Genomic DNA, 14332 nt, shown 5'->3' on the forward strand with positions numbered 1-14332 from the left:
CCTGTGAGGGATTATCTTGATTAGGTTAATAAGGAGGGCTCCTGAGGTCCTCCTTGGTCTCTGCTTCCAGCTGACTCAAGCTGCCCCCCAGTACTGCCCTGCTGTTAGAGATTGCACCCTCAGACTAAGCCAGATAAACCTTTCTTCCTTAGCTTGCTCTGTTGAGGGCTTTTATCACAGCGTCAGGAGAAGAAGCCAAGATGCCCCTTCTGCATCTGGAGTGAGAATTTAGTCTGACTCACAGAAACCAGAGTGCCACTTACCAAGGAAAGTCAGGCTGCTCAGGGCAGGGCAGGTGGGAGTGAGGCTAGGTGTAGAGCCACAGCGTCTTTGGGCCTGTCACTCTCTGAGAATACCAGGTGTGCTTACCAGCAAGTCCTGACTTCCTGCTGTTAGTGGGGATCTTATTCCATGGGTGATAAGAGTGCTCACTTCCATCCCGGGGAGGGGGTGGGGCTCTTACCTTCTAATCACCGCTGTGGCTTCCTGGTGACTAGTCCAATGCTAAAGCTGTGCCCTGACCCAGGAGAGTCACGAAGTCATCATGCCCAACAGCCTGGTTGGTTAAGACTGTTTGGGGCTCTGTACCAGAAACCTGGAATCAGGAGCAGACATAGCTTTTATCATTCCATAGGCTGTTATTTATCTTTATTTGACTTATTTATTTCATATGCATGTCCAGTTCTTTTAGCAGCCTTTTGTTGAAATGACATTTCCTCCCCATTGAATTATTGAGAGGCTTTACTATAAACGTCAGATGCTATGTGGGCGAGTCATATCCATGTTCTCCTTGCTACCCCATTAATGAACATGGGTTTATCCAGCAATATACTGTCTCAGTTACTGTGTTAGGTTTATTTTCTGTTGCCATTACAAAACACCCGAGAGTGTATCATTTGTAAGGAAAAGGAGTTTATTTAGTTTTGAAAGCTGAAAGTCAAAGTTTGGCAGCAGCATCGGTGTGATCTCTTGGTGAAGGTTCCCTTGCTGAATTACTTCTTGGTGGATGATATTGTAGTGGCCCAAGCATATATGAGTGACAGGAAATCAGATAGCTCGTAGAAACCACCAAGCTTGCTGTTTATACCACCTTCTGTCTTGGAAACTAACTGGTTCCATGAGAGCTATGTTTGTCCTTTGGAGGTAGCTTTCCCGTGTCCTCAGTGACCTGTACCTGTTAGGCTCCTCTCACAGATGTCCACACCTCCAAACACCACACTCCATGGGGACTCCAGAGTCTTGGGAGGGGTCAGAACTCCAAACCATAGCAACTGTTTGCTTGAATTTATTGTCATGCATTTTTGTGTTTGATGCTACTGCAGGTAGTGTTTCTTTTTAATTTCACTTCTGATCTTTTATTCTTAGCCCATGACTGTCCACACAACTGGTTGCATTGATATCCTTGTGAAACTCAGATTTTAGATTTAGGAGCCTTTAGTTGAGAAAGCTTGTTTGTTCGTTGTAGATGATCATGGTATCTTTGAGTGAGCTGCATTTTTGCCTCTTGCCCTTACTTCTCAGACTGAATTTTGGAGCAGGGTGAGTCAACATGGTAAGGCCTGCCCTGGTCCTGTACTTGGCTTCTGTGGAAAGCATTGGGTCAGCACAAGCAGCTTGCTGCTGACGATGTCAAAAAGATTTTTCTTGACCTTGTGAGCATGAACTGAGTTTTGCCAGACTCTTTTAAGACAGTTGTGTTTTTGTTTATTCTGCTCATTAACGTTACATTAGTGATTGATCCCTGGAAGGAGCCTCTTCGTCATAGTATTTTCTTTTTGCATTTGAGTCTGATTTGCTAAGCGGTGAGAAAGTCTGCAGTTAGCTTCATCAGGACAGCCACTCCCTGAATGTCAGGCTCGTGCTGGCCTCATAAGAACACTGATTTCTGCCTTTCTGGAAATGGGTGGATATAATCTTTAGTACTTCTTAGATGGTTGGTAAATTTACCAAGGAAGTCACCTGGCCTCAGGTATCTGAGGTTTTAACTGTGAATTTAATGTCATTAGGAGACAATGTGCTGTTCCAGCTACCTGTTTCTTTTGGGAGAACTTTGTTGGTTTGTGATTTTTTTTTAAAGGACATTGTTTTGTCAGAGTTTTCAAATTTATTACCATCAAGCTGCTTCCAGTCTTCCCTGTGTTTTTAATGTCTGTGAGTCTGTAGTTACTCACTGTTTGTATTTTAGCTTGAGAAAGGCCCTGTAGCGCAGCCTGGCCTCAGCCTCACAGCTGCCGTGTGCTTCCTTCCTTGGCTGTAGGGCTGTAGGCATCACCACTGTGCTCTGCCCTGTTCTCTTTCTGCTTGTTGGTTGTTTTTTGAGACAGTGTCTTCACCTGTAGATCTGTCTGACCTTTAACTTTCCATCCTTCTGCCTCAACCTCCCAAGTGCTGAGATTACAGACATGAGCTATATGCCCAGCTTTTTTTTCCCAATCTTGACAAACTTTGTCTTTTTTCCTTAAAATATTGGCAAAATAATCATTTCACCTGCCCTTTTAAAAGCTAGTTTCATGGCTTTGTTTTTTCCTTTTCTGTTCTATTGGCTTATTTCTCTGAGTGCTTTGGACTTAGTCTTTCATTATTCTTAATGTAGAAGGTCAGATCTTGCGTTTGAGGCCTTCTTTTATCGTGTGACCTTTCCCTGTTAATGTGCCTTTCCTCTCTTCCTTTGAACACGCCAGGATTCCATTAACTCAGGACTCCTGTTGGTTCCAAGGAAGTAATTGATTGGCTGTCATTAACTTGTAACTATTTCCATTTTCAGCCAACCTACTGAAATACCGTCGTAGATTTTGTACGTATCGTTTTCTTAGCACATAGGAAGCACCCATCAGTACTGACGTCACTGGCTTCTCTTCCGCACCTGTCCACTCAGCACTTTACCCACACAGCCAAGTGATCTCAGAATACTGCTCCCGAGCAGGAGCACCGTCTGCATGCAGGCTGAGGCCCTGACCTGTCCATGTCATGACCTCTGCCCTTAGATGGCCTTGCCGTGGCCGCTGCTCTTATATGCAAGGGAAACCTGGCATATGTAAGTTGCATATATGATGGGAGACTTTCCTGCTTCATCCCCTGGGCCCGTGTAAGATAGTGTTCCCAAAAGATGGAGGCAGGGGAGCTTCACCAACGGGAATGATGCTGGGGAGAAGTCAGAGTCATACAAGGAGGAGGCTACAGAAAGAGAAACCCAGAGGGGCATGGACACTTAGCTTACCTACCCCTGTGCCTCCAGAATCACAGGCCTACCCGCCCATCTAGAGATACTGGGGGGTGCCCCATTGCATCTCATCTGTGGTCACTTTCCTAGCAACAACTGACACCAAGAGTGCTAGGTTTCATTTGCTCTGGCCACATCCTCTTCTGCTCTGTGCCCTACCTTTCTCCTTCTCCATCATCACAGCCTCACGGCTCTTTTTCTCTGCCAGGCAAAGCTCATTTTCTTCCCAGACTCTGCACTCAGTACTTGGAAAATGTTTGCCTCAGATCTTACATTCTTAGTGGTGTTCCCTACTCACCTAACCACCCATTTTTCACCTTTAAAAGCTTATTGATGCTGTAGAGTTGGCTCAGAAGTAGTGAAGAGCACTTGCTGCCGTTGCACAAAGTTGGTACCCAGCCCCAGCACCCATGTCAGCCTGTAGCTTCAGTGGCATGCACTCACCTACATGACTTTACCTGCACAACACACATACACGTAATTAGAAATAATAAAAGTAAGTCCATCTTACTGTTTGAGGCAGGGTCTCTCACTGAAGCTGAAGAGCATTCATTTGACTAAGCTGGTTGATCCCGTTACAGAAGTATGCTCCCAAGTCAGATCTCCCAGCCACCTTCCCGGAGCACCACAGCTTTCTAATTTATAGTTTATTAGTAGCTTGTTTGTAATGTGTTGAGCATAGTGCGAAGAGTTTACAACACTGAAGCATACAGTTCTAGAAATGCTATTTTGAAAGGCATGCAAGTTACTTCCTCTCCAGTGCACTTGTGTTATGGTCTAGATGTAGGGTTCCTCATGTCATTTTATTTTGAATATATAAATATTAACAAGGTCTTAGAAGTTAGAATTGCAAAGGTAGCATCTCAGAAATGTCTGTATTCTTACTGCTGTATCTTCATTTTCTCCCTCCCTCCCTCCCTCCCTCCCTCCCTTCCTTTTTTCATCCATCCATCCATCCATCCATCCATCCATCCATCCATCGCTGTCCTGGAACTCACTCTGTAGATCAGGCTGGCCTTGAACTCACAGAGGTCTGCCTGCCTATGTCTCCCAAGTACTATGATTAAAGACATGGCCACCACAGACTTTGCGGCTCAAGGTCACATTCACAGAGTGGACTTATCATTTCAGTAGTCCAAGTTACCACTGCTGACATCTGGCAGGTGGTGAGCAACATCCTGCAACAGAAAAAACTCACAAGCCACCCAGAACTGTGGCCATCATATTGCCAGAAGCTAGTGACCCTGAGTTTGTCTGAAACGCCTTCCTGGTTCCCAGAAGCTAGTGACACTGAGTTTTTCTGAAATGCCTTCTGGTCCCCAGAAGCTAGTGACACTGAGTTTTTCTGAAATGCCTTCTGGTCCCCAGAAGCTTCAGAGCTTTATGTTAGAGTAGTTTCACCCTGATATAGGCCAGAACCTTCAGACAACTGAATTAGCCAACAGAGGGGCCTGGGAGTTGAGGGTTCATAGTCATATTTGTGGTCAGGAGCTAGTAAAGGACAAAGCAATCAAATATTTGGGAGGGAAAAAGAGGAGAGAATGGGAAGTAGATGGTTAGTGAGTTCCTACCCTGAACTGTCTACTTGAGGGCTGGGGCTTAGTGGGCTTGGTGGGGTGCTTGTCTGCCACCACAAAGCTTTGCTTTCTGTTCCGTGGTGCATTCCAAAAGCCCAGCACTTGGTGGAGACAGGTGGTTAGAAGTTTAAGGTCATCCTTGGGGCTCAGCCTCAGCCTATGCTTCATGACACATTGTCCCAAAAACTCAAAGGGAAGCGTGGGCTGGGGGTGACGCTTATGTAACCTTGGAAAGGGACCTGATGATTCTTGTAAGTTTTTACTTACCTTTGCTTCCTGAGTCTGAAGAGCCTCCCTTCTCCCCCTTCCCCCTAGGTGGGGCTGCTTCAGTTCTGTTGCCAAGCAACAGGAATGCATGGCTCCTGTGCATTCTTTCCAAAGACTTCCCAGGCTGCTTGGTATGTTACAAGGTTGAGCACATTCTGAGTTGCCCCTCTTGTAGCAAGGAAGTCAGTCCTGATCTGCATTTTATTGCTCCAGGGAGAGGGAAAAGCCTTTGAGTTCCTGAGTGAGGCTTGTAGAAGAATGACATTGGACACTTCATTGGTCCTTATTGTGGTTTCCAGTCCTCCACTTTGAGCATCACTTACAGGCTGTCCAGTATTGACACAAACTGTCATCTGTTTCCTGATGGCTCTATGATTATTTCCCCCAGCAGTCAGTTGGATGATCCTGCTGTAATGAAACTCCTTCCTGCTTACTGTGGAATATTTTTCTCAGCATGAGTCAAATTGAAAGTAAACCCTGCCCCATTCTAGCAAGCAATGGTTTCCATATAAGGATATATGAAATAGTGGACAGTGGGAAGATGGGAGACTGTCCTGAACAAGATACATTTTAAAATGCAATTTTACATTTAGTCTTTTATAGTTACTAGGTTTGTAGTTTATATATGATATGGTCAGCTGTATTAATAGTATTGGTAATGAAATTCAATCAGGAAGAACTCTCATTTAAGGCTACAGGGAGCTTAACAACACTTTAGTAGATATTTATTGGCAAAGAACTGTGATGGGCTTATGAGTAAAGGTTTCCAAGCACGAAGCCCGGCTGTGTCAGCACAGTTTTAGCTGCTGTGGTGTGACTGTGCTCTCTGGGGAACTCGGGCTGGTATGGACGTCACTGTGCTGCTGCTGCTGCTGGGGGCCTTTCCAGATTTTCGTGTCTTGGCAGGAGATGCCTGTCTTCCAGAATGGGCTCATTCTGCAGTGCTCAGGACACCTTTGCTCTCCGGTGCCCGAGTGAGCTGCCTGTGAGTGAGGGCAGCTTTGAGCAGAGGGGCTCTGCCCACCTTGGCACTAGCGGGAATAGTGGGCCCCGCACTGCAGCACGTGCCCATTGTCTCTGCTGCTGTTCTTCCTTTCCTCCTTTTCTTGATACACATACTTGGTTGTTGTATCAGGTATGGAGAGGGGGCTGTTAAAAGTCGGCTGTGGTGGAGCTTTGTCACTTTCTTCCTGACGTATTTCCCTGGTATATTTTGGGGGCTTTCTTGGTATGTGAGTCAACAACTTAGAGTTCTTCCACTTGGGATCTAGACTTGAACTTGGGTTGCAGGCTTGCTGCAGGTGCCTTTACCCACAGACTAGTAGATTATCTTCCTTGTCACAGAACAGTAAACGTTGACGTGGTGTGCTATTTACCCTTTACTTTAGCCATTCTTGGTTCATGTGTTTTTTTTTTTAAGGTGCCACCTTTGAAAGTAATAAAAAATAAGATTGGGTATACATGGAATTGGAGGTGAAGTTTACTGTTGATGAAGACATTATGACATTGTTGTCATGACAGCACAAGTAAGCTTCAGGACTCTATTGAGAAGGCAGTAACAAGGTTTGAAAAGATGGGCCATTTGGGAACCCTTCTCCATGTGGGTAAATGCTGTAAAGGGAACCCTGCAGGCAGGACTCTGTGAATGAGGCGAAGTCCCTTCACTGTGTCTTTCAGAAAGGAAGCAGAGTCAGGGGTATCACTATGAGCTGGAGGCCAGCCTGGTCTACACAGTGAGTTCCAGGTCAGCCAGTGCTGCACTTTAATACTCTGTCTCTAAAAGAAAACCTGACCATGCCACAGGTGCTCAGCAAGGTCCACAAGCGGGAGGAGTCTGCCTTGCTGAAGGTTCAGGTGCTTCTGAGCAGCCATCACCTAAGGTAGGCATATTGAGATGCCCTGGGCTCCTGGAATCCTACTAGGGGCAGCAATAGAAAAAAGAAAGGACAGACACACCAGGTAAAGCTAATGTCAGGTGGGGTCACTGGAGGAGGGTTTGCTGGTGTAGATGGGAGGTCTCTGAAGATGAGTAGTCTCAGGCTGTAAGCACCCAGGAGGAAAACAGCTGCAGTCGCTAGTCTTTGCTGCATTGGTCAGTTGTTGCCATTCCTCGGGAGCCTTGGCCTTATGGGTGCCAGTGGGTCCAAGGACTTGGAGTTCATCATGGTCACACCCATTTCAACAATACCCATTCACTCAGAACTTTACTCCCTTAGGGCTTCCTTTGCTCTCTACATTGAGACACGATGCCCTTGCTTGTTTAATAAACGATTGTATAGTTGTATGTAGCTTCTCTATGTACCAGGAAATGAAAAACAACCATGCAGTCTGCTGTGTATGTCAGTCATTCCACTGCAGTGGTCTGGCAAAGAACCAGTATTGTTGAGGAAGAGTGGTGGCTGCTGTCTTAGCCAGCGTCTGCCCTGACAGATCCTGGAAGGTAGTCATTTCTGAAGAGAGAGGGTTGTTCTGGCCCAGAGCTGAGCAGGTTTTCAATCCATCCATGCCTGACATGGGTGGATGGGCAGGCAGCAGGAGCATGTGGGCAGAGCAGTCACACTCACTCCTCACTTCCTCTGGAAGGAGGAGGGGTTCCTTCAAGAGTATTCCCCCAGTAACTTAAAGTCTTTTGGGAGATTCCTGTTGTGCCATCCTGGGGGTGAAGCCTTGTAAGTGTGTATCTTTGAAAACCTGTGAGAGCAAGCATGTTAATCCCTAAACCACAGCTGTCCATGTTCATGAACTAGATTTAATAACCTATTCTGTAGTGTTGATGAACTTTAGAACATCTTGTCATGCATGATAAATATGTATAATCTTACCAGTTTAAGATAAACTAGTTAAAACTACAAACAAGAATGCAGTTTAGGGATATAAAGCATGCATACTGGTTAGTTATGCGGGGCTGGCAGGTTCATCTGTGACGCTGTACCGTTGGGATGGGTGTGTGCTTCCGTCATGTGAGGGTGGCAGATTCATCTGTAACAGACTGTGAATGGATAGGTGTGTGCTCCAGTCATGTGGGGTTAGTGGGTTCATTTGTAACAGTGAACCGTTGGGAAGGGTGTGTGTTCCCATCATGTGGGGTTAGTGGGTTCATTTGTAACAGTGAACCGTTGGGAAGGGTGTGTGCCCCCGTCAGGGCGACCTCTACTATTATAGTACTTAGGGCTGGGCAGCATGTGCTCAGGGTTGGCCTTAACTCTTTTGGAATGACTGATAGAGCTTCATAATTAATTTTTCCACGAAGAATTACAAGGAAGGAAGATGTTAGCAAGACCTAAAGCTGGTTAAAGTGATTGGTAACTTTTGCTGAAGGTGGGGTGGGTGACCAGTTCACATGTGAGGTGTTCCCTGGCTCTTTTTTCTGGTTTGTGATTTTTCAGTTGCTGGAGCTTTGTTCATCTCAACTCTTTGTTCTGCAGCTTCCTCGGCCTTCCCAGAAGTGAAGAGAGTACAGGCTGCTTGTGGTTTGTGACCTGGCCAAAGGGAATGCTGTGGCTGCTTTGATCTTTGATCCAGACCACTAGAACTTTCTCTGCTATGTGCAGGAAGGCATTTTGCTGTTTGGAGTATCGAGTAACTTCTCCTTCACACTTGCAGCTTGGGCTAACTGATGCAGGAGGCCAGGACTCTGCCTGGTATCTAGTGTAGCTTTCCCACTAACCTTAATCATTTTTGTTCTTCTAAAAACCTTCAATATTAACTTATGAGTGTTTTACCTGCATGTATATATGTGTACTGTAAGCATGCCTGCTGCCCAGAGAGGCCAGAATATGGCATTGAATTCCCTAGAACCGGGGCTATAGGTGGTTGTGAGACAGCATGTAATTACTGGGACCCAAGTCTGGGTCCTCGAAAGAGCAGTAAGTGCCCTTAACTGCTGAGCCATCTCTCTAGCCTGGCTTTTGTTTTGAAATTGAGAGGTTTGTCTCATCTCTTCACTAGGATGTTTAGAGGCTCCTGTAGAGCTATTAAAACTGGCCTCAGTTCAAAATTGCATCTAGATAAGTTCTCTATCTTACCTGAGCATGATTGATGGTGCCACACAACGGTTCTAATGGAAACATCAAAGATCACTGCTTTTCACATTTAATTTGGTGTGTGTGCTTCACAAATGTAAGGACTTAAGTTTGGATCCTTAGAGCTCATGTAAAAATCTAAGTGTGAAGATGTGTGTACAGTCCTAGTACTGCGGATGTGTGTCTGCACTTACGCTCCTAATTTAAGTCCCTTTTATAAGAGTAGGTCCTAGGTCTGTTCACCGTCTGTTACTGCTGTTTAGTCCTTCCTGGTTCCTTGCTTTCCTTGTGCTGCACTGCATAGGATTGCTCGTGCTCTCGACCGCTGGCCATTTCAGGGCAGGTGCCCCTGAGAACTGGTGGATGGTGAGGCCTGTGCTGAGTGGATTTCACCGCCGTGGGAAGGTGTGTGTGTGTGCAGCTCCCCTGGGTATGGTGTGTAGTTGTAGTCTGCAGTGATGTAAGGAGAGTGAGCAGCCATGTCATTACAGTGTACTTAGTTTGTTTCCATGAGACAGCTTTGATGAAACCCTGTGTGTTGAGCTTGGAGTGAATGACCCTCTAAGGAACTCCTGAGGTTTGTTTTTATCTGTTCCAAGCTTAGCGTTGTGTGACAAAGTCATAATTACGAAATCTTCACTTAACTTTAAGCTAACATTTTTCAGGTTGAGTTTACAGTTACCATGGTGACTTCATTGTACTTTGTCATTTTTCACTGATTTGGCCATTATATCCATGAGTCCAGAGTGGAAAAGCGTCTCTTCAAGATGCAGGTGCCAGCACCAATCTGCAGTTGTTTGTGACAGTGTCATTGTGTTTGTGACTTTCAGTGAATAAACAAGTACTTGAAAGGCTTTTTAGCTTGAGTTCTTGTAGAGTAGCCGTAGTCACTGGTCTAACAGGGTCTTCCTCTGAGCACGAAGGGGGCCAAGAGCAGAAATCTGCAGGATGCTGCTGTGGACTACCTGACCGGTACGGAAGACAGGCCTTCTTTCTTTCTAGAGTTCGTCACTGGGAAGGATGTACAGCATATAAATTCAGTGGGCCTTCACGTGGCCTTATTCCTGAGTAAATGTCTATTTTTTTGCTTTACAATTATGCCTATGTCACCATCTCATTTGTAAATACAATGTCTTGTAGGTGCTGACCTTAAGGAAAGAGCCAAAATGCATTCCAGTGAAGTCGGTCCCTTTGTGTCCAAGATACGAGCAGTAATCAATGACATCGGTAAGCACAGTCATATCTTCTTCACATGCTTAGGTTGGGCTTTATGTTGCAACTCTCTTCCTGTGCTGTGGTCAAATACACAGTTGGATTGTCATGAGCTGTGGCTGCTTAAGCACTGTATGCATTCCATTTGAAAGGATATGCAAGATACGAGGACTTGAATTTGATCCCCCAGAACAGACATGAGAAGCTGGGTGCAGCAGTGTATGCCTGTGAGCCCAGCACTGGGAGGCAGGACCAGCCAGCCAGCCTAACTAGAGACTGACTTAGAGAGTAGATGGACTAACTAAGGAAGATACTTTGGCATGACTTCTCTCCTCCACACACATGTACATACAAGGGCACTTGCACAAATGAGGACACACGTGCACATGCAAAAACACACATTTCCTCCTTTTTCTTCTTTTTGAAGTTTTGATTCATGTATTATTAACCATTAGTTAGGTAAGGTGATGCAGGCCTATAGAGTGAACATTAGGAGTTTGGATAAGGAGGACAGGAGGATTACAGGTGAGGCCATCTGAGGTTACAGAGCAAATTTGAGGTCAGCCCACCAATCTCTTTCTCAGAAAAATGAAACAAAAGAAAAGACTAATAGCTAAAATATTGTTAGTTATTGCTATTAAAACTACTGTCTCAATATAAATAAAATTATACACTGACAAATCTGACAGTATTAGTAAAATTAGCATTGCTTGCATCTCTATCACTTTGCTGTAAACCCAAAAGACAAAAATACTGGTAAAAAAAAACTTATATATATAAAAAATAGGGACCTGAACAACAAGACTGTCATGTGTGATTTAATAGACTCAACCCTAAACCAGAAATCATGCATCATTCTTACAGAGTCTTTGTAAGAGTGTGCTGGGTCAGAATCTAAAGTCAGTTGAATTTTCAGAAAATTCATACATAGAGATGTGTACTTACAAATTGAAAAGGAACTTGGGCTGAGTTATGAGTCAGAGGAGAAGCTCCGAGCGGTAACTCGAAGACCGGTTGGTTGCATTACTGTGTGTCCAAATTCGTGAGACTTGATGTAAAACACTTGAGGAACAGTCTCAGTCTTAAGTTCATGTCAGCGAGAGAAAACCCACTGATGACAAAGAACCAGGCATTAGGGAACGTTAAAAAGCTGACAGAGGTTTAGGATAGCAGCAATGAAAGGACCAGAAATTAGTGATGCGCAAGACAAGGAATGACGAGCTGGGTCAGGCTTCTCCTAAGAGCATGGTGATTGCTAACATACTGCACACGGACCAGGCTCCGGACAGAAATTGCAGAGAATGTGAAGGTAATGAGAAAATACCATGACAAAACTTGACTCTGGTAAATGTGAAAGAAGAAATTGAACCAGTTGTTAAAAGTCCTGTGACCCCCTTCTCCCAAGCCCTCATCCCCTGCCATGCCACACCCACAGCAGGCTCAGCTTAAATGTTGGGGACTTCTATCTCTGATGTCATGGAGCTGTTGGGAGGAGTCTTTGCACACCTGCACCAGCCTTTCCACAGGACAGCACCTTGGGAGTCGGCTAATGAACGCACAGCAGTGCAGTTTTTATGCCGAAACCCAGCAGAAATGGCAGAAGCAAGCAGATGTCTGTGGGGGGATGGGTAAGACCTGCAGACTGAGGGAAAAAACAGAGTTGGGTGTTCCTAGGAATATAAGGGTGGTTTCCATTGGAAAAAGCTAAATTTAATTCATGACATTAGGCAATTAAAATGTGAGAAAAGCATTTGAGAAATGTCAGCCTGTATTCATGGAAAAGATTAGTAAATGGGAATAGTGTTCTTCAGCCTGAGTCAAAAGCTCTCTTTTCATGGTAAAATGTTCGAGACTGTCCCCTGAACTCAGAAACAAGCTGGAAGAGACTGTGCTGGTCTCTGTCACCATTGTTCCAAAGTCCTGCCTCTGGAGAAAGGGGAACAACCAAAATAAAAACCGAAAAAGAACAAAGCAAAACACGAAAAGATCAAGTAGTAAAAAGTAGAGTAGTGTGGCAGGATGGCGGGCACGGGACCTATGAGAAGCAGTCAGTTGTTTCCCCTGTGTCAGCAGTAGGCAAAGGCTGTCCTCCTCAGTGCCCAGAAAGATGGCATTCACTCTAGAAATAACCGTGGGACTAGGAGCACACAAAGTACGTGCAGTGACAAGCTGTCTCGTGAGGTAGAGGAGTGTGTGGGGTCAGACGGACTCACTTTACTTCTAGCTTTGATATCTGTGAGGGACTTGAGCAGAGCCACGGCCCCCAAGTCCCCAAACAGAAAGTACAAGGAGTTTTGCCGAAGTGACGCTGCAGACTATTTAGTATACATAAGTCAGGGTGCTGTACTGCTTGCTTTGGGCACACAGGTGACCAGACCCCCCCAGGTTGGGCTGCAGATGGGATTTGGTGGGGAATGACAGATTGTTAATATGCTCAGAGAGGAAGGAGTGAACAAGTTTCTTTAAAACGGGAAGAAAAAACAAATTAGTTCTCTCGACATTAAACATAAGAGCATCAGTTTATTAAAATGTGCTGGGTGACGTGCTTGAAACAGTTGTCAGAATATCTGAGCATGAGCGAACACACCCACAAGCTTGATAGACAGCCTGGAAGCCTGTGAGAGGACACTTTGGGAAGTGGGTGCAAAGCCCACCCTAACTAAGGAACTGTTCGCAGTTTATACCTGCTAGGAAAGGAAAAATTTATGGTAGAGTGTCTCTGGGTGTATCAGCCACACTGCAGGGCAGGCTCCATGCCCAGAAATAGTTGGCCAACACAAAATGAACTCCATGGTCAGCCAGTCAGTTGATCTGTGTGCCTGCCCGCCCACCTGCCCGTCTGTCTGTCTATCTAGCTGTCTATTATTTTTTTGTGTGAATGTTTTGTTTTGGAATTTTTTCTTACTGTTTTTGGAGGGATGGGAGAGGGAGGGAGTGGGAAAGAATGTGAGCATGAAATTGGGTAGGGAGGTGGGGGAGGATCTAGGAGTCGAGGGAAGGGAAATCATAATCAAAATATATTGTGTGAAAAGAATAATTTAAATAAAAAAATGTCCCTTACACTCCAGGACAGTGGTACTCAGCCTTCCTAGTGCTGTGACCCTTTAGTACAGTTCCTCATGTTGTAGTGACCCTGACCATAAATTTTTGTTGCTACTTCATAACTGTAATTTTGCTGCTGTTATGAATCATAATGTAAATATTGTGTTGTCTGATTGTCTTAGGCTATCCTGTGAAAGGGTTGCCACACACAGGTTGAGAACCACTCCTCTAAGGTTTTACTAACTGCGTTCAGCCTCATTAGTGGCCACAGATTTGTAAATTGCTCAATGGTGGGGGGGCTGTTGTATACCTCAGCTTACCCAGGCATTGAAGCCCTCCCTAACAAGATGGCTCTATGGGTAAAGGTCTGGAGTTCATTATCTCCAACCCACATAGTGGAAGACAGAATTGGCTCTAGCATGTTGTCCTTTGACCTCCATACATGCGCCGTCCTCACATGTGCGTGCATTCGCAAACACACTGAATAAGTAAGTACATGTAAGTGAAAACCCATTGTGTGGCTCTGCATTTTGTGGATAAAGTATCAGAGAGATTACCTGGATAGTTTCCTTGCACAGATACCTCTGTGGAGTGTAGCACTGACTCTGGATTTCCTTAGAGTCTCTGTCTGGACATCCTAAGGCATGGGTGATGTGACTGAGTCTAAAGTGCCATTTGACATTTACACACTTAACCATTGTGTTCATTCTAACTGCATGCAGTGTTAAACTAAGAACACAGGTATGGCCTACAGAGCTCTGCCTCCTGTACTGCTACCTGCTGAGGAGCTTGGACTCCTCAGCACTCAGTACCACTCAGCCCTGTAGGTGTCTGGTTTTTGTCCCACTATATCAAAAACCCCAGCTGGATAGTTCCATAGTGGTGCTGTCATGCAGACTGAGGCTGAGTGCTCCCTTTGTGTCCATGGCTTGCAGACTGAGACTGAGTGCTCCCCATGTGTCCATGGCATGCAGACTGAGACCGAGTGCTCC

General features: G+C 45.3%; 1 protein-coding gene across 5 annotated transcripts in view; it reads left to right on the forward strand.

Moving 5' to 3' along the window:
* Auh (AU RNA binding methylglutaconyl-CoA hydratase) overlaps positions 1-14332 on the forward strand; it is a 96018-nt gene that overhangs the window by 16966 nt on the left and 64720 nt on the right. For all 5 annotated transcript variants that reach the window (XM_075969629.1, XM_075969626.1, XM_075969627.1 and 2 more), the window contains one exon: positions 10227-10313. In XM_075969629.1, coding sequence (XP_075825744.1) covers positions 10227-10313 — 87 coding nt within the window. The remainder of the gene's footprint in view (positions 1-10226; positions 10314-14332) is intronic.

The sequence above is a fragment of the Microtus pennsylvanicus genome, chromosome 4 (assembly GCF_037038515.1).
Source record: "Microtus pennsylvanicus isolate mMicPen1 chromosome 4, mMicPen1.hap1, whole genome shotgun sequence".
NCBI classification, from domain to species: domain Eukaryota; kingdom Metazoa; phylum Chordata; class Mammalia; order Rodentia; family Cricetidae; genus Microtus; species Microtus pennsylvanicus.